At 40.0% G+C, this 21,227-nt stretch overlaps 1 protein-coding gene across 3 annotated transcripts in view; it reads right to left on the bottom strand.

The window, feature by feature from the left end:
- Positions 1 to 5,391: 5,391 nt before the first annotated feature.
- The window catches only part of gabra6b (gamma-aminobutyric acid type A receptor subunit alpha6b), a 41,656-nt gene continuing 25,820 nt past the window's right edge, over positions 5,392 to 21,227 (bottom strand). For 2 of the 3 annotated variants that reach the window (XM_061702903.1, XM_061702904.1), the window contains exon 10: positions 7,795 to 7,898. In XM_061702903.1, coding sequence (XP_061558887.1) covers positions 7,886 to 7,898 — 13 coding nt within the window. In that variant the 3' untranslated portion in view covers positions 7,795 to 7,885. Of the gene's footprint in view, positions 7,899 to 21,227 lie in introns of all 3 variants that reach the window. The other variant, XM_061702906.1, reaches the window with a different exon arrangement.

Genomic DNA, 21,227 nt, shown 5'->3' with positions numbered 1-21,227 from the left:
CACAACACCAGTCCAAGAAGAAGCAAAACACTCTCGTGGAGTTAATCCTATCGATGCTCTCACTGACCTCTCTCGGTTGACGTATCGGACGCTAAAGCTGACATTTAAATGACCAAATGTAGTTACAATGGCGTCGATCGTAGACAAAGTGTAGTTCATGGCTACACGCTGGCCCTGAATTCTTCTCTCTACCATACTTAAAAAGCGGAGGAGTTTAATGGCTGCTGTCGCGTAGGCGTCTTCGTTCCGTATCATTCTCCAGGGGTGAGAGTCAAAGGTGACAGACACCTTTATTATTATTTTTTCTTTCTCCACTTCCCACACAAGTATCACACAAGTTGTTTCTCACCACCGCCAAGCCTGAAGGTTGAATTTAAAGTGTTGCTCAGTTATCACAGGCCCAGCAGTAAGTAGTACTGATAGTTTCTCACTAACGGTCACTGAGGTTGGGCGTAAAGTGTGGCTTTTAAGGTTTATTCGTCTGCACACACCTTGCAAATTTGTTTGTTAAACTTTGTGAGGCGTAACGCGACTAGCACTGTAGCTGTAGAAATGATAAACAAATTCGACTAGTATTTTGAGGGGACTGGAGAGTTTTGTTATGTTCTAATTAAATATGAATTAACATATAGGAAAGAATGAAAAAGGCCAGTATGGTGAACTAGTGGTTAACACATCTGCCTCATAGTCGAGAGGTTCGAATGTCAGCTCCGGCCATCCTGAGTAGAGTTTGCATGTTCTCCCTGTCCTCTCTCATTCCAAAAACATTATGCATTGCATATTTTATAAAGATAATGCATGTTATAGTAATTGAAGAATCTAAATTGTCCCTAGTAAATGTGAGTTTGAATGGTTGTTTGTCTACCTATACAGGTAGGCGATTGATTGGCAACTAGTCCAGTCTACCCCACCTCAGCTGTGATATGCTCCAGCTCACCTGCAACCATAATGACGACAAGTACTATAGAAAAGTGCTTTTTCTTTTACATAAATTCATTGTGTACGCCCCCTTCTTCATGTCAGCCTCTTTGCATGTGTAAATGTGTTTGGTATCCTTTCTATGCACTCCCCCAAAAATAAAATAAATAAAAAAAACATATGGTGAGTCAGTGTGTAGGAGTCTTTGAGTGCCACCATGGATCAGTGTGGGACGGGATGCGAGATGGAGAGATGGCTGTTGGAGAGGTGGCTGTGCACTACCAATAGGTGGCACTCTAAACTTTTGTGACCCAGACTGAGAGAGGCCAGCAAATGCATGCCAGTATGTTCCAAACAAACAGGAAGTTAGAGATAAATTGGATTTAAGCACAATAGATTGTGTGAATTAAAACACTCATGCTCTTAGTGTGCCATACAGCATGTGTGTGTGTGTGTGTGTGTGTGTGTGTGTGTGTGTGTGTAGTCACATGCATATTTTGTTGGACTGTTTATTATGTAAAAACAATTACTAGGCTGGCGTGGTGTTGTAGTGCCACTTTTTGTTCTACAGTTTTGCAAGTGTATTAATCAGATTTTCTGTGTATCGATCATTCATTTTTCTCATTTGTATTAACTAACAATAATTGATACTAGATAGGTGCACTGGATATGGGGCTAGATTCAGTACTGTCCGTCCTAGGGGTTCCATCATGACTCGCACACTCTGTAGAAAGAACAAACCAAACTGTACTGTGTGAATAGCAAAAAAAACTTTTTTTTTTTTTTAACCCTCCAAAAGGTTTATAATTAACTATATTTCTAGTGTAAACCATACATATACCAAAGACTATAGTCCTAAAATACCATAATATAATTTCCAATTATCCCAATCTTACAAGAATACCTTGATGTCTTACAGAAGATTTTATTTTGAAAAATACACCAGCAGTGCTCGTGTACATGCTCATGCAGAGAAGAAGCGCGATAACCTCTACTCACAAACCAGGCTAAACTTTAATACCAAGGGTCATCCCGGATACAAAGACCTTACAGTCTAGTTGTATCACTTAAACATACTTCCTTAACACCAGTTACTACTTTTCTATTAGACAGGGCTTTGGTGCCATGTTGTGGCATCTTAGGGTGTTACAGAAAGAGCAGAAAAAATACAAATAGGTGTATCATAATACAATTGAATGGTATGTTTGTGTTTGGTTTTTATGTCGGATTCGTGGAAAATGATGGATGTAGATGGACTCGACTACTATTTGCTTTCTAGTGCAGGGGAACCCTTCCATCGCTAATCAAAATGAGAATATCAATTCATATAACAAAAGTTTATATATATACATATGCATTTTTCTGTGTCTTTGATGGTGAGCAGGCTACTTCCTGGTCCATGGCGAATGATGTTCGTAATAGACGACCAAGACACTACCATTTGCATTCTGGGGTGGGGTGGGATTGTTCCATTAGGACTCAAACACCAAAGGCAACGGAAAAAAAAGTTAACAGAAGTGAAGGAAAAAAAAAACACTTCTGTCCGTCTGTTGGCTACATCCTGGTTCATTGAGAATGATGAATGTCGATGGACGGGGTTACGCTGTATGCTTTGTAATGGGGCTTGAAACACATCCATCTCAAATTATTCTCACAAAAGTGGGGAAAAAATATGCGAATGCCATATTTGTGTTTGTATGTTAGTAAGGTAGCTAACAGGCTACCTACTGGTTCATTAAGAATGATGTATGGAGACCGACAGGACTGTACCATCTACTTTCTAGTGGAGGGGGTAACAGTTCTATTGCTAGAAGTCGGAATGTTTATTGCGCTAACAAAAGTGACAAAATCATGTTTGTCGGTTTATTAGGCCTGTCACACACATGGGGCAACGTGGCCCAATGCGACTGAAGTGGACCATCAACTCTTTGCCGCACACCAAATGACTGGGCACTGTAAATCAACCGCTGTAAAGGAGAAAGTGTGACCCTTTGAAGATCAACATCCACCATGCTGTACTTTATTATCTTTTATTGAACCACAAAAATATGGTGCGATTGTCAAGAAAGAAGTGGATCCCCACAAAGAAGAGCAAATTAGAGAATTAGGAGTGAATATTTTGAGAGGTTGTTGGCAATGATCGATCGCTCCATTCACGACTGCACCCTTGCATTTCGACGACAGTGACTCACCGCGCTTTGTTTTCTAGCCACAGGTACATATGAAATGTAAAACACAATGCTGTATATACTTGATTGTCACAGCTTGGTGTCGTCTCAAAACGTTTTTGGCCACGTTGCTGCAGCGTGCGGCGAGCCGTAGCTAATAGGAAATGGACAGCACTCTACCATTTGGATGCCGGGAAAGGAGGAATATTTGAAAGAAAACCCCTCTACCCAGTTATTTATCCATATTTTCACAACATTTTAGTTGATTCTTGTTCAAGTTATCGTTTCTGTCTTTAACTCCTGGCAATGACTGAGCTCCAAATAGGAAGAGAAACTTTTAACTCTACTGCAGCACTTTCTTCTGACATTGCTGCAGTTTTTATACAAACTGGGAGAGCAAAATAATGTTGACTTTATTGAACATTCTTGTGGGGAAACGTTCATTCAATAGGGACTACAAATTGTTTTTTCCAATGCTGTGGGGAAAAAAAGGGAGCTGCCTAAAGCAAAAATGTCTGTGGTGACTCAATGAAAACAGTTCCACTGCAGTTCTTAAAGTGCAGCTCATTCTCAAGCAGGGTTCCACTGTTTTAATACAAATACTGCAATTACCTAGACACGTTAAAGCAGAGTCATTAGTGTCCACGATTTTTGGGAAAATCAAAGAGACAAAATCAAAAATAGTAATTGTGATAACACTGACTGAAAGAAAGTTAATGAAAAAAAAAAGCATCCATGCCAGAATGGTAAGTGTCCTTCGTAGCATTTCTCTTTATTTAAAGAACTTCGTAAAACTTTATATTCAAAAATCCTAGCGAGCACAAAAAAGTCTTTAGGTCGTGCAAGTGTGCTCGTCCCGGATGTGCTGTCAGAGGGCACGTCCAATAGCTCGTTGACTACATATTCCTACATTCAAAACAAAACAAATACAATCCCCGCGACCCTAGTGAGGATAAGCGGCTCAGAAATTGGATGGATGGATGGACAAATACAATCACGTGCGCACACACAATCACACACACTCACAAACACACAGACAGACACCTACACACTTACACACACACTCCTCCCTTCTAACTGTTTTTCTGACATTTTGTTGTGCTTGAGGTGGGAGATCAAAATGCCAGCAGCATCCATTAGCATCGAGAGGACAAGCGGTTTAAATTGTCTCCTTAGTCCGGCCCGCTAACAAAAGCGGAGAGGAGGGCAGTAAAATGGAGAAGAATTACTTTCGCAGAGGAATAAAATGCTTTCAAGAATGCCATCAATTTACATTAGTTGTGTTTTAAATGTCAGACATATTAGATGTAATGACAGGCCATGGCAAAGTCTTGGAGGTTGAAGTTTGCTTTAGTTTAGTGTTCTGGGTTAGGGTTAGGTTTTCGAATAAAACATTTTCATCATGCATTATGATACAGCCTCATTGAGAACTGCCAAACTGGTGTCCCTACAAATTCCACTGTAACAAAATTAAATAAATACAACACCAAATATTTTAAATGAAGTAAGAAATAAATATAAATATGTAAATTTAAAAATTGTCAAAATGTAAAACATTATAATTAAAAATACAATGATAATTGACAAAAACATTGTATTATTATTATAATTATAATACTAATAATAATAGTAGTAATAGTAATAATAATAATAATAATAATAATAATAATAATAATTATTATTATTATTATTATTATTATATATTATTATTATTATTATTATTAATACTAATAAAATAGATAAATACACTATATTGTGCATGAACATGGTAGTAATGCATCCATCAATAATAATAATAATAATTATTATTATTATTGATAATAATAATAATAATTATGAATGTGAATGTGAGTGTGAATGGTTGTTTGTTTATATGTGCCCTGCGATTGGCTGGCGACCAGTTCAGGGTGTACCCCACCTCTCGCACGAAAATAGCTGGGATAGGCTCCAGCATGCCCGCGACCCTAGTGAGGATAAGCGGTACAGAAAATGGAGGGATGGAAGTTAATATTTCATATTAATGTTAATTTATTAAAATTTCACATTTTATATTTGAGGTAAATACAAATCATTTACAATTTTTTAAATTATACTAAATGAAATCAGAAATAGAAAGTAATTAATTATATTCATAACGTTTTTATTATGATTAAAATATCAGTTGCAATGGATATATTGTATCTTTTGGGACATGGCTGTAAGGGAGTTGGTTGTCATTTTAAAATGTGCCTTTGTTAATAGGAGACACTTTTAATGAGAAAAAGCTACAGGATGATGGATGTGGTGAGGCGGCGTATATTTAGACAACACAACATGTTACCGCTTAGCTGTAAACTATGCATAATCCACACAAGTGGATTACTAACAAACGTGTTTTGGCATCCTGGATAATTGATGATTCTGGGTTGAGGTTTCTATTTTTTGCCCGTCGTTAAATGAGAACAATAAACCAGAAGCTGTCTTCTTAATTAAGTACTGGCGAACACTCTTTATTTCATGAAAAAAAGCGTGATAATTGGATACATTTTTCAAGAGGAATGACAATCATCATTTTCTCAAGTGTACATACGCTGTTGCTTAGGTACAACGAAGCCTTAGCGTGTGAACAGTAATGTGCTTTCTGTCCTTTTTTTCCATTTAGTTTCTGACATATTAAATAGAAGTCTTTATTATCATACACTTCCAGCCCCCCAAAAATCACTGCATGCATTGACCGTGGCATTGTATTGATCATTGTGTGCAATGTTACATTTATTACCATCCATAGTTGTTGTGAGACAGTTTGGAAAGCACAACCTCAAATTTTCTACATTTGGGTTCAATGCATGCATCGTCAGGGAGAAATAAACACACAGATGGAATAACTTGCTCATTCAGTATATTAAGGTAGTCTACGTTTTTGGGACCATAATTTCTCACAACCAAAACAAAATCAACTGAAGGCTTCAAAAGTTCAAAACACTGCCCCTACAGCACAGGTGTCAAACTCAAGGCCCGGGGGCCAGATCTGGACCACCACAAAATTTTATGTAGACCCGTGAAAACTAATCATATGTGTCAACTTCCATGATTGTTGCTCAAATCTATTCCAAAATTTCAAATTGTCATATGTATGCAAGCATTTTTTGTTGTCAAACCCCTTTTTACAGTAACTTGAACAATAGCAAAACAAACTACTATCCTTGACTTCTGATTTCAAAACTACTTATCCCTCAGTTTTTGTAGTAATAAGAAGACCAATTTGATTCATTCACTGATTTTAGCGACCTCCAGTCACAATTGTTACTATTATAATCATGACTACATTTCTACCTAGAAACTAGTGATTCACCACCTTTTCTAAGGTTTTAAGAATGTACTACACAAATGACTAATGAATGCTAGCCTTTTGCCACACCCATAGAAAACATTTAATAGAAATAAAGCAACATCTTATTTTGAGACATATAAGGCAAACAATGTATTGTATACATCCATCCATCCATTTTATTTAACCCGTATTCTGTTCAGGGTTGCAGGGAGTTGGATCCTATCCCAGCAGACATCAGTTGAAAGGCATACTAATCATTGGACTGGTCAATCACAAGACATTATTTTATACATTAACCAACACATTTATCCAAGCTTTTTTATTTTATTGTAAGAAATGTTTGCTAATGTAACTACTATGATTGACTGGCAACCAGGCCAGGGTATATCCCACCTCTTGCCTGAAGACAGGTGGGGTATGCTCCAGCTCACCCGTGGCTCTGATAAAGACAAGCGGAATAGAAAATGCATGAATGTACCTTTATCCGGTATATTATGAATAAAGTTAAAAAGAGCAATTCTGGAAACACTTTTGGCCTCATCCTGTGTTTCCGCAGCCACCAAATGCAACTCTGTTTGGGAAGTCGTGTTTAAGACTTTAACTTTCTTCTTGACTGTTGTTATTTCCTTTCGACCCTTCTGAAACTGATGAATATCTTGTCCACCTTTAAATTTGACCACCAGCAGGTTTTTTAAAATAAAATAAGTATTAATTTGCATTAGTTACAGTTAAATAACTTAACACCCAGCAGTAATTTCCCATTGGATACCTATTTGTAGCTTTACCTTGTTGTAGTTAAAATCCAAAAATGGTCAGTGTCCTCCCCGAAAAAAGAGCTACCAGGTGGATGGAATACTGCCGTTTCCCATTTGTACAAAGTATCCGTGGTAGCACGCCACTTGAAAATGTTTTATTTTGAAGATGTTTCCTCAAGTCCTCTTTACCCGCACGGGGAAATGATGCGATTGAGTGTGAAGTGATAATTGAAGAGGATAAGTCTGTCCATCGAGTGGTGTACACTCATTCCATCTAAAAATAAAATAAATAAATAAATGACAAAGGGAGGTGTATGTATGATTTACAAACACATGCAGAATTTCAGAGTCTGGACATGCATGACAAAAGTTAAGCAGAGCCTGCTGCTCCCCAGCCTTGCTACCAGTGAACATCAATCCATAGTCCCTAACTGATTTGGATAAAGGAGTTTTTAATATCCCAAGGAGACATACAATAGATGAAGCTATTGCACACTGGGCTCAAGTTGGCAATAGCATCTACTCTAAAGACACTTTTTTTTTTTTTATTAAAGCAAACCTAAAAAGACGTACAATGCAATGATGCATCATTAGAGACTTTCTCACCATGCATCACACACACACACACACAATGAACGGTTGATGAGACCAGTGCTATCATTGGGCCACACTCTTGTATACATGATATGTGTGTCTCTGCAGTTGCATCTGTGTGATGTCCACGTTATCCGGGTTCAGACGGTGTCCCTGGAAACCAAACAGAGCAAAAGCACATGTTAGGTTTAAAAACAAGGATTTGGGTGCATGGGAATATGTTATCTCGACCAGTGGTTCTCAAACATTTTACACCAAATATCACGTAAAAAAAATACTCCAAATACTAGTGGCGGCTGATTAATAGGGGGCACTAGGTTGATCCTTCTGTCATCCATCCATCCATCCATTTTCTGAGCCGCTTCTCCTCACTAGGGTCGTGGGCATGCTGGAGCCTATCCCAGCCATCATCGGGCAGGAGGCGGGGTACACCCTGAACTGGTTGCCAGCCAATCGCAGTGTTTAAGGTAATACATTTTGAATATGTCACAACTGCTAGCCCTTCTAACAATGTTTGGTTCCCAGAACGTTATGGGTTCTGCAGTAACATTCCCTGACTATTTTTAGTTATTTTTTTGGTTACATTGTTGCACAATGTTGCACAACTTCAAATAATAATAATAATTTTAAAAATATATATATAATAATAATATTTATAATAACAGAAAAAAATACATTGCAGAGTCAAACTGTTGCCACCGTAAAGCCTTTAACAACATAACAGACAATTTTAAAGCAACGTTTTAATTTTCAAAAATGTTTGAAATATTAATAGCTTTTTGTATGACTTTCAAGACAAAGGTTGTTCTGTAATTCCAAATTTTACCACATTGGAAGTTACGATTGGAAATGGGGGGTTGCCATGATATTTGTGATTAAAACTTGAATCAGTGAATTTTATTAAATAGCATATATATATAACCAGCCGGCACGGTGACCGACTGGTTAGAGCGTCACCCTCACAGTTCTGAGGACCCAGGTTCAATCCCCGGTCCCACCTGTGTGGAGTTTGCATGTTCTCCCCGTGCCTGCGTGGGTTTTCTCCGGTCACTCCGGTTTCCTCCCACATCCCAAAAACATGCATTCATTGGAGACTCTAAATTGCCCATAGGTGTGAATGTGAGTGCAGATGGTTGTTTGTTTGTATGTGCCCTGCGATTGGCTGGCAACCAATATAGGGTGTACCCCTCCTCCTGCCCGATGACAGCTGGGATAGACTCCAGCATGCCCGCGACCCTAGTGAGGAGAAGCGGCTCAGAAAATGGATGGATGGATGGATGGATATATATATGTATATATATATTCCCTATGGTCCTCACCCAGCGAAATACTGCAGTCTAATCTACATTTGAATCATACGTTTGCATTTTGGTGGTTTGAATCTAGTTAATGTTGCCAACAATACTGCAAACTTCCCATACATTTCTATTAATTACTATATGCAGCACCAGTTTAAATTTTGGGTACATTTCCTCATGTTATCGAATAAGAAGGTGCGTGCAAATTGGAATGGTTTTGTATTTTCAGCAACCTCTATGGAAAGATCCAACTTTAATAATAGTTTTCCAAGTCCAAGATGCAACATCCACACCAATCCCATCAGCCACATGTGCCAACATACCCTCACTTCTTTAGAATGATGTAACAGCACCTGCTCAGGCCAAATTCGGAAATAAACTTTTTTTTTTCAGTTCCACTGCTACCAGCATTGGCTGCTGGAAACTTTGTCTGAAAACTTTTGCTGTGTATCTCACACCTCCTCCTCATTCCTCCTCTTGACATGTCAGAGCAGGAGGAAGCTGACATCGCCTGGAGATATTTTCACTTTCCAATCTCACGTGGCTGCTGGCGAAAATCCTTTTTTTCCGCCGCTTCGTGCTTTTAGTCGTATTGTTTAGTGGATAAAGTTTGGTCAACCTCGGAGCCAGAACTGTAACTTCATATATAACTGTAACTATATATATATATATATATATATATATATATATAAAAATGTAACTAACTAACCAGGCTGCTGCAGTTTCAGTATTGGCGCCAATTAAAAAGTGCTTTCATATGATTGTATGCATGTCTGTCACTGTGGCCGCCTTCACTATAAACAGTATGTGCCAAATTCAAACAAAACCCAAAGAAGCAAGCCAAACCCAGATTAAAAATAAATGTGGTCTTTCTTCAGTCATACCATGCTAATACATTAAATTAAAAAAAATGAAAATAAAAATAAGATAAACGGTATTTTATTTTTATTTTTTACTGTGACATCACATTTGGGGCCAGTATTTGAACAGCCTGCTCCCTGATTCATTTTGTGACACCGACAGCTCAGAGAAATGAAATGTACCTGGTTGTATAAATTCACACTTGATGGGTTTGCAGGCAATTCAGAGACCCTAATATGTATAGAGGGTCCATGGTTCACACAGTTCCCATCATATGACATGTCGAGGTCACCAACAGTTGAGCAAGAAGGCACGCTCAGTTACCATCATAATTACTGTTTTGCATTTGATTGTTTCATATTCCAACCAGTTCAGGGTGTACCCCGCCTCCTGCCCAATGATAGCTGGGATAGGCTCCAGCACGCCCGCGACCCTAGTGAGGAGAAGCGGCTCAGAAAATGGATGGATGGATGGATGGATGTTTCATATTCATGGCCGAGAAGTTTTTCTTGGACAAATCTTTACTGCGATAATGAGTTTCCAACTGTGTTTAGGGTAAGTTAGTGACGGTTCCAATTTCAGTACAAATTAGGGTTACGTCACTGTTGTCGTAACGGACTTCCATCATAAACAAACGAGCTGCTGTATTTGCAAGCTGTCAAAAAATCAGTTTTTCACGATATGTCTCCTTTAACGCCACTTGCATGTGGGTGAAAGGCCAAAACACAGCAATGAATCACTGTCTTTAAACATTAAATATACCCGTGTTTGAGTGGACCATGTACTTTTCCCAAAAATTTCAAATTGTGTGACCTATGGAGTGTTCATCTTTTGAGGGTCTATTGTAAATCCATTCTTTTTCATTAAGGGACTCCATTGCAGCTGATTAATCCCAATTTAATGTGCATTGACGTCAGACGAGGGACTAATTCTTGAACGTTTGACCTCTGGGTTAAGCAATCTGTCCTCTTTAGTGGAGGCTGCTACAGTACGTAAGTGAATTGAGTCATATGAACAGATGGCTTAAAACATTGCACATGCACGGTCCACAATACAGATACAGATACAGTCCTACAGATAGACCTTGATGCCACTCGGCTTGAGCGGGACACTTCGACATGGGAATAACCAAGGGATGGCAGCGCGTGTGAAAGTCAGAAAAAGAGAAAGCGACTGAGCACGGTATCCTCTTTGAATTAGCAAAAGTCGGCCGTTCTCCACTTAAGCGTGAACTGCGCTCGTGAGAAATTAAGCCGTGCATCACAAACACACACATGCAGAGAGAACCAGAGACACCCGGGAGGATGCAACTATTCCGTGGGGGTCCACGTGGCAAAGGGAGAATAATAGATAGCTATCGCTGGTTGTATCCCATTTGATGGCTGTCTGTGTGAATGGCCTGGAATGGAATGAAAATTATGGCTAAGTTATGGCTTCAACTACACACTTGCGAAAAGAAAAGGATGGACTTGGAAGCAGCATTTAGTGATTTTGATTTCAGTACAACAACAGTGAGATGTTTATTCTTCTCCTTAAGCCTGGCACTGATGGATAATAAAGAGGACATAAGCACACACACACACCCACACAACATCCAGCCACCAGTGCATCCACCAGCTGTGGCCCTTCAAGGAAGGAAGTGTTTTCAGCAAAATTGTTTCCTTCACGTCCCCCTCTGAATGGCGCTATTCATGAAAGTAGCCTCCAGTCAGTCGGCGCCACTGCTGCTGCCACGGCACATTTACACACTTGTTCGCTTTTATCCCCGCAAGTAGGACTAGACACACACACACACACACACACACACACATATACATAAATCCACCTGCACACACTCTCACACAAACAGACGGGACTCTTCTGGTCCAGCTCATCCCTGCAGGAGGGCCTATACTAATAGAGCCAAACATACAAAAAGAAGATGGGGGGGGGGGAAAGGGTCTGTTATATGCTTTTAGTCTGCTTGTGCTTAATGGAAGGGTCCGGGTGGTTAGGGTCAGAGGCTCAACAGTGTGGGTGGCACTGTCGAGAAATGCCAACGTCTTACTGTATATGGCAACAGTGAAAGATTCATCCATCCATTTTCTATAACACTTGTCCACATTAGGGTTGTGGGTGAACCGGAGCCTATCTCAGCTGAGGTCGAAGTACACCCCGGACCATTCACCAGCCAATCATACAGACAAACAACCATTCACACTCCCATTTATACTAACGAGCAATTTGGAGTCTTCATCCATTAAATCATTCATTCAAATCATCTTTTCATAATGTCAAAAATGCAACCCAAGTGCTTCACAGAGATAAAAAAGACAATGAAAAGAGCAGAAAATATACAATATACAGAACACACAAACCCACGCGGATACACAAACACAGCACCTATTGACTAATACTATAAGTATAGAGGAGCCAGGTGATGAAAGACAGTCTCTGGGAGCCATCCATACCGAGAGGTGCCACAGCCCGCAACCACAGAGCACGCCACCACAGAGACCACCACAACTGGGGTAGACTGGTGGGGACTCTTCACATTTTGGAGAGTCCCCCCAGGCCAGGGGAAACTTCAGGATGACATCACTGTGGGCAGACCGAACGCATCTCCCAAGGTGGAGACGCTGGAGTAAATGGGATAAAAATACAAAAAAAATAGAAAAATGAATAAGCAAATGAGTCAAACTGTAAACTCCACAGAGATGTTTCAACAGAAACATGAACCCGGATGTCCCGGCTGTGGGACAGAAACACTATTCCGCTGTGTAAAGTACAACCCAATAATTACAGGACATACAGTATTAGCTGGGTTTACATGCAGACTTTTTTGTCATTCCGATTGAATTCATTCCGAGTGAAGATCTCTGGTCAACTGTTTACATGGCATGATCTGTTCCGATCGGGTGTGCACCAAATTTAATCGGAACGGCCATGTGACGGCGGCACGGTGGACAACTGGTTAGAGCGTCTGCCTCACAGTTCTGAGGTCTGCAGTTCAACCCCCGGTCCACTCCTGTGTGGAGTTTGCATGTTCTCCCCGTGACTGCGTGGGTTTTCTCCGGGCACTCCGGTTTCTTCCCACATCCCAAAAGGTTAGGTTAACTGAAGTCTCTAAATTGCCCCAAGGTATGAATGGTTGTTTGTTTATGTGTGCCCTGCGATTGGCTGGGAACCAGTTCAGGGTCTACCCCGCCTCCTGCCCGATGACAGCTGGGATAGGCTCCAGCACGCCCGCGACCCTAGTGAGGAGAAGCGGCTCAGAAAATGGATGGATGGATGGATGAATGTAAAGCATTAAACAGTTTGTGCCTCATGATCTAACGTTTTATCCATGTGTGCTATGCCTTCTGTTGTGCCCGCATTGGCCACCAGGAGGCTATTCTATGGTACAGTCATGCAGACAAACGAATAATTTATTTCTTCTTCTGCTGTTCGACAACTCAGTAAGTTGCTGTAATATTAGTGTTTTTTTTGTTTTGTTTTTTGTCAAGGATGAAGAATATATGTCTGTGAGTAATGTTATATTATCTACTGTATGTGTGTTGTTCCACCATTTGGTTTTAAATATCCATTTATTAAAGGGTTCTAAAAAAGCGACTTTTGATGCTAACTGTTAGCATGTCACTGATGTTTTCCATTAATTTAGTCGTTGTTTGTTAGCATTAAGCTAGCAGACATTCCTCAGGCACAGCCGTGGTTTTACATACACAACTTAATTATTCTCCTTATTTTATGCTTAGTTTGAGCATAAACCTCAACTGGGAGTGGCATTAAACAACTTGAAACCTCTCTTTTTTTATGAAAAGTTCACCATATGTTGAAGTGGTGCTTATTGTGAAGCGAGTTGAGTTTTTTCCCCACCATGAAGTGTTCCTATCTCAAGTTTGCGCTCGCAAATCAAAGGAAAAATTCAGCCGAATGACAGTTCGTATCTCGAAAAAGTCAGGCCACTTGTATGTCAAAGTACAAGTGTAGTTAAAAACAAGATCTCCATTGCATATGACCTCTGGTTGGAAGCCGCCATATTTACATAATGTCACCGCTCATTTACGTCTACCGAGCGCAGGCCCGCACCATTGCGATCCATGCATTGCATGACAAAAAAAAAATTCTGATTGGTTTGGGAAAAGGAATATTTCAAACCCATTATTTGAATAATTGTGCAGTGCTCTTTAAACACTCTTACTTAAGGAAATTAAAATCGTTCCATTTTAGCTTAAAGATAAAGTTGGTATAGGTGTACTGTTTACTTTATTTTTCTCAAACTGCTGGCCTACAAAATTTTTTGGGTTAAAGCTAGGCTGACAGTTACTCAATACAAACCCAGGACCCCTGTTATCACAATCTCATTGACAGTGTCAATAAAAACTGAGCATTAATATTTTTGTAAAATAACATATTTGGTTGTGCTGGTGTACCTAATGATGTGGCCGGTGACCACAAATGAGACTGAATCCAAACTAATTAAAAGATTAAATCTTTGTCATGATTTTAATTTTTACAATCACACTGATTTCTGCATTTAACCCATCCCTGTCTCCTTTATGCTAATGCTAATTCAGCAATAGTTTGATTACAAATGAGATAAACACCACATCCTTCTTGTCTAGTTTTGATCTAATCAAAATTTTTTTAAATTATTATTGTTGTCGCTGCCATTGATTAATGCAGCAGTGCATTTTATATTTGGATAAACACATTCTCATTGGTGGCACGTTGGGCCACTGGTTAGAGCAGGGGTGCTCAATGCGTCGATCGAGATCGACCAGTCAACCGCGAAGGTAGTATTGGTAGATCGCATGACATCGCGTGACATAAAAAAAAAAGAAAGACATCAGCATATCATCCATCCCCTTGTTTGATTGATATACATATATAATCGATGATATCTGAATTTTTCTGACACTTAGGTCACGCACATGCGCAAACAACGCTGCTAAAAGGTAACTGCAGATGTGCAAACAACGGCGCCAAGTGTGTCAAAACTAACAAGCTAGTCAGTGAGTTACCTCCAATTTTTATCTCTTGGTGTTGTCTCTTAAACTTAAGGAAGGGTATAAAATGAGTGGGGGAGCTGGACCAAGTAAGAAGACAAAAACTTACCACTTTCATACGGAATGGGACGAGGAGTATTTTTTTTCACGATGACATTTTTGAAATGCATATGCCTCATTTGCCAGTCTGCCATCGCATTACCAAAGAATGGAAATGTGGAGCGGCATTTTAGGACTGTGCATGGAAAATACAACACCGACTACGCATCCCTGGCTGATTCACTTCAGTCATCGGAGTAAACTCAGGTAATGACAAAAACATTGACATTGTTAATTATGTTGTGTTGTGCATGATTGGCTCATGCGGTGTTGCAAGGTACATCAACATACATTGGTGCCGAGCTGTGTCGGCAGTCCAGAATTTTAGCTCACTGGTAGCGCTCTGCGCTCTCAAACCAGAGACATGGTCGCGGCCCCCACCCCCCAAGAAAAGGTAGATCCCGGGAGGTTGGCTGCTTGAAAAGTAGATCTTGGGGCAAAAAAGTTTGGGCACCTTTGGTTTAAAGTGTCTGCCTCACAGTTCTGAGGACCGGGGTTCAATCCCCGGCCCCGTCTGTGTGGAGTTTGCATGTTCTCCCCGCGCCTCCGTGGGTTTTCTCCGGGCACTCCGGTTTCCTCCCACATCCCAAAAACATGCATGGTAGGTTGATTGGAAACTCTAAATTGCCCGTAGGTGTGAATGTGAGTGCAAATAGTTGTTTGTTTATGTGTGCCCTGCGATTGGCTGGCAACCAGTTCCGGGTGTACCCCGCCTCCTGCCCGAAGATAGCTGGGATAGGTTCCAGCACTCTCACGACCCTTGTGAGGATGCGCGGCTCAGAAAATGGATGGATGGACATTCTCTCTGTCTGTCTGTCTCTTCCTCTCTCTCTCTCTCTCTCTCTCTCTCTCTCTCTCTCTCTCTCTCTCTCTCTCTCTGGTCTGCAGCCAATCTGCAAGTTTAAAATAAACTCCATCAAAAAAAAAGTAAATGTGTTTGATATTTATTTCATGTTAAACACCCTGACGTTTGCTGTGAAGATAATTCAAGTGCGATCGATCATGATGTCAAGCAGGCGTACAGCGCTGCTTTGAACTGGCTGGTCCGCTTAGCGTCTGTAACACCTCTGGGGATTTGAAGCTATCACCTCTGGGCTGCCAGGTATTTTATCACATTCTTTAGCCTTTCAACACTTTATGGATTCTCACAACGCGCTTGTATTGACTGGATGTAGAAGCTGTAGGTATATATGTAGTGGCTGAAATAAGTATTTAACACGTCACAATTTTTCTCACTAAATATATTTCCAAAGGTGCTATTGACTAGACTAGACTAGACTAGACTTTTCACTAGATGTCAGGAACAACCCTAGAAATCCATACATAAAAAGAAAGTAGAACAAATAAGATCAGAAATTAAGTTGTGTGTAATAATGTGAAATGACAAAGGGAAAAGGTATTGCGAACATGAAGAAAGGGAGGTGCAAAAAGGCATGGAAAGCCAAGACAACACTTAAAACCTATCAATAATCTAACAGCAATCCAGCCCCTTGTCAGTGCAAATGAATATCAACTGGTTCCGTCCTATTTGATGGCCTATAAAAAGGTTTCATTGACAAGGTGTGAGTCAAGACACATCTCATGATGGGTAAGATCAAAGAGCTGTCTCGAGACCATCGCAAACTTAACTGTTGCAAAACATAATGATGGCATTGGTTACAGGCATATATCTAAGCTTCTGAATGTTCCAGTGAGCCCGGTTGGGGCCATAAATTGTTATTGGAAAGCCAATCATACCACAATAGATTTTCCTCGATCATGTGTAGGGCTGCTTTTCATCAGCTGGTACTGATAAACTTTGCATTAATGAAGGAAGGATAAATGGGTAAATCTACCGAGACATCCTTGACAAAAATCTACTGCCATATACAAGGATGATGAAAATGAAACGAGGGTGGACATTTCAGCAGGATAATGATCCAAAACATACTGCCAAGGAAACTCTTAATTGGTTTCAAAGAAAAAAAAATAAAGCTGCTGGAATGGCCCAGCCAATCACCTGACTTGAATCCAATCGAAAATCTATGGAAAGAACTGAAACTCAAGGTACATAAAAGAAGCCCACGGAACCTTCAAGAATGATTTGAAGACTGCTTGTGTGGAGGAATGGGCCAAAATCACATCAGAGCAATGCATGTGACTAGTCTCTCCATAGAGGAGGCATCTTAAACCTGTTATTGCAAACAAAGGCTTTTGTACAAACTATTAAAGAAATACCAGTTGGCGTGTTCAATACTTTTTCCCTGTGTCATTTCACATTATTTCTCTCAACTTCATTTCTGAGCTTATTTGTTCTACTTTGTACGTACTTGGGTTGTTCCCAACATCTGGTGAAATTTCCAGGTCAATAGCACCTCTGGAAATATATTTAGTGAGAAAAATGGTTGACGTGTTAAATACTTATTTCAGCTGCTGTATACTGTGTAGATATATATATATATATATATATATATATATATATATATATATATATATATATATATATATATATATAGTGGCTACGCAAAGTTTTCAGACCCCCTTAAAGTTGCCACTCTTTGTTATATTGCAGCCATATGTTAAAATCATTTAAATTAATTTTTTTCTTCATTAATGTACACACAGCACCCCATATTGACAGAAAAAAATGTAATTGTTGAAATTTTTGCTGATTTATTCAAAAAGAAAAACTGAAATATCACAGCCATAAGTATTCAGACCCTATGCTGTGACAGTTATATATTTAACTCGGGTGCTGTCCATTTCTTCTGATCATCCTTCAAATGATTCTACACCTTCATTGTAGTCCGGCTGTGTTTGATTATACTGATTTGACTTGATTAGGAAAGCCACACCCCTGTCTATATAAGACCTTAGAGCTCACAGTGCATATCAGAGCAAATGAGAATCATGAGGTCAAAGGAACTGCCTGAAGAGCTAAGAGACAGAATTGCGGCAATGCACAGATCTGGCCAAGGTTACCAAAAAAATTCTGCTGCACTTAAGGTTCCTAAGAGCAAAGTGGCCTCCATAATCCTTAAATGGAAGATGGTTGGGACGACCAGAACCCTTCCTAGAGCTGGCCGTCCGGCCACACTGAGCAATTGGGGGAAAAGAGCCTTGGTGAGAGAGGTAAAGAGAGGACTTCTCCAAAGTGCTCAGGAACATCAGACTGGGCCGAAGGTTCACCTTCAAAAAAGACAATGACCCTAAGCACACAGCTAAAATACCGAAGGAGTGGCTTCAGAACAACTCCGTGACTGCTCTTGAATGGCCCAGCCAGAGCCCTGACTTAAACCCCACTGAGCATCTCTGGAAAGACCTGAAAATGGCTGTCCACCAACATTCACCATCCAACCCGACAGAACTGGAGAGGATCTGCAAGGAGGAATGGCAGATGATCCCCAAATCTAGGTGTGAAAAACTCAAAGGGGTGCTTCTACTAAGTACTGAGCAAAAGATCTGAATACTTAAGGCTGGGTGATATTTCAGTTTTTCTTTTTTAATATACCTGCAAAAATTTCAACCACTCAGTTTTTTTTCTGTCAATATGGGGTGCTATATGTACATTAATCTGGAAAAAATGAATTTAAATGACTTTAGCAAATGGCTCCAATATAAAAAAAGAGTGAAAAATGTAAGGGGGTCTGAATGTACAGTGGGTACTGTGTATATATATATATATATATATATATATATACACACACACACACACACACACACACACACACCGTATTTTCGCTACCATAAGGCGCATCGTATTAAAAGGTGCAGTCTCAGTTACGGGGTCTATTTCTTTATTTAACACATAACATATGCTGGCTTAAAATATACGCTAGCATGCATGCTAGCGTATGATTTTAAAAAGGCAGCGGGAGCAAAACTGAGTTCAGTTGTACTTTATTGAAGTATTTAACAATGTACTCACGTTATTTTTTTATCAATCCTCATCCACAAATCCATCAAAGTCCTCATCTTCTGTATCCGAAATGAGCAGCTGGGCAAGTTCTCCATCAAACATGCCGGGTTCCCTCTCGTCATTTTCGGAGTCAGTCTCGTTGCTGGGGGGCTGTTCAGCAATGATGGTGGCTTTCGCAAAAGCTCGGACAACAGTCAAAGCAGATAGCTTAGCCCAGGCATCCACTTGCGAACCATGGATTCGTTGATCTTGAATTCTCTTGCGGCTGCTCGATTCCCATGTTCCTTCACGTAACTGATAGCTTGCAGTTTAAACTGTGCTTCTTTGTAGTTGCCGTTTTCGGGCAGTATAATCAAACCGATGTTGTTTTGCATAATGCACATACCTGCACTATATACCTACTGGGGGCGTGCATTTAGCGTCTTCTTTCACGCGCACCCTTCCCCCTTTAACGTCCGCATGCTGTCCTCAGTCACGTCCGCCTTTCCTCTATATAAGCAGCGTGTCGGCAGGAAATGCTCCCAGTCAGTCAAGTAGAGCGCTTATCAAAGTCACACAACAACATTTACAGATTTTGGAACTCGGTGCACACATAAGGTGTGCCGCATTATAAGGCGCCCCGTCCATTTTGGAGAAAATTTAAGACTGTTAAGAGCGCCTTATGGTCGTGAAAATATGGTATATATATTTTTGTGTGTCGCGCTGTTACCGATTAAATTGGACTTGAGGAGCTTTGGTGAACCTATGGCTGAATATCTGAATATAAACCTCTGATTAGCAAGAAAAGTTAAAAAGATAGAAGTGGGGAATGTAGGAGCTGCCTTTCAGAGATGCAGGGACCACAGGCCGCTGAGAGGATTCAGAGTGGACCCGGAGCAAAGTTTCTGCTGGACAGGTAGGTTCCTCACCTTTTTTTAATTTCCAATTGAATGTACATTAAAAAAATAAAAAAACTTCCATTGAAATTCATAGTAACTCGATCAACACTATATTAAAATTAAGTCACACTACACTACAGCTGACCCAATCCCCACGAGCTGCGAGATCTCGTTCGATCTCAGAAGCTAAGCAGGGTCAGTCCTGGTTAGTACTTGGATGGGAGACCACCTCAGAATACCAGGTGTAGGGATTCGTCAGTAAGCCAATCACCTGCTCCCGTTTAAAAAAAAATACAGATGAGAATTCCTAATGAGCCTGATGGCATTGAGAGCTCTAACCTAGGTGGCTAGCGTTGGCCTGTTTTTTACAGTGGGGGAGGGCGTGCATTTAAAAAGAGAGGCGGCATTCAAATCTTGCTACCAGTTTTACAACTGCAAACTTCCCCTTTAAGCAAATAAGTACTGACTCTTAAAAGTAAAAATAAATTTGTACTGTCAGTTATATACAATAATAATTTTGGCAAGCACAAAACCACGACAAAACCTCTGCACACAAAATTGTTTCACTCTTTTCAATATTAACGAGCATACTGGTCCTACAGAGAAGAAGACAAAAAAATTACTGGACATGCTATCAAAATGAAGTGTTTGCATAGTTAAATTTGCTAACATTGTAAACTGAAAAAAAATTGAAACTTGCTAATGATAAGTGAAAAAAATACATCTTTTGTGTGTTTTTTTCAATGAGATGGATAATATTTTAACACCAGAAGCTGTCGTGGTTTTTATAGATTGGCACAAGACACAACACATTCGCCAAAAAAACATTCTTGGAGTCAACAACATTAAATAATTCTCTGAAATAAGGCCACGGATGGGGAATATCTTGCTTCTCCATATCTCTGTCATTGTCAGTGCACGTTCACGTTGCGCCATGTCCTCCAAGACCTCAAGATCTCAATATTTTGAGATTTTAACCGTGATTGACTTTATTTTTATGTATTTAGGTATTTTTACGTCGTGCCGTCATCCACAGTGCTTGAAAAGGGTAAAGAATCTATTTTGACAAAGTAAGGAATAGAAAGTACATACTGTATATTTGTTTTTAAATGTGGGGAGTAAAAATAAAATGTCCAGAAATAAAGTACTTGGTTACTTCCCTCCACTGCAAATATGCCAAGTTACATACAGTCTGTCTCATTTGACTGTTTTTTTTCTGTTTTTTCCACTTTTAACCATAGATCACATCAGGGGGCAAAAAGGACCAACTCAGATAAAAAGCCTCCCAGAGTCAATATGATGCACACATGCAAGCATGCATCATATACTGTAGGTGGGAAAAATAAGCCTGCCTACACGCGTGCATCATAAACAGTTTTTATTCCTTTGAACAGCATTAAGGCTAAGTGTAAAACCACACATGGAGCTGGCGTTACAAGAGCCCCATTTTGCAGAAAAGA

The sequence above is a fragment of the Phycodurus eques genome, chromosome 17 (assembly GCF_024500275.1).
Source record: "Phycodurus eques isolate BA_2022a chromosome 17, UOR_Pequ_1.1, whole genome shotgun sequence".
Classification (NCBI taxonomy): Eukaryota; Metazoa; Chordata; class Actinopteri; order Syngnathiformes; family Syngnathidae; genus Phycodurus; species Phycodurus eques.
The sequence above is the reverse complement of the archived record's forward strand: the minus strand, read 5'-3'. Positions and strand labels throughout refer to the sequence as shown.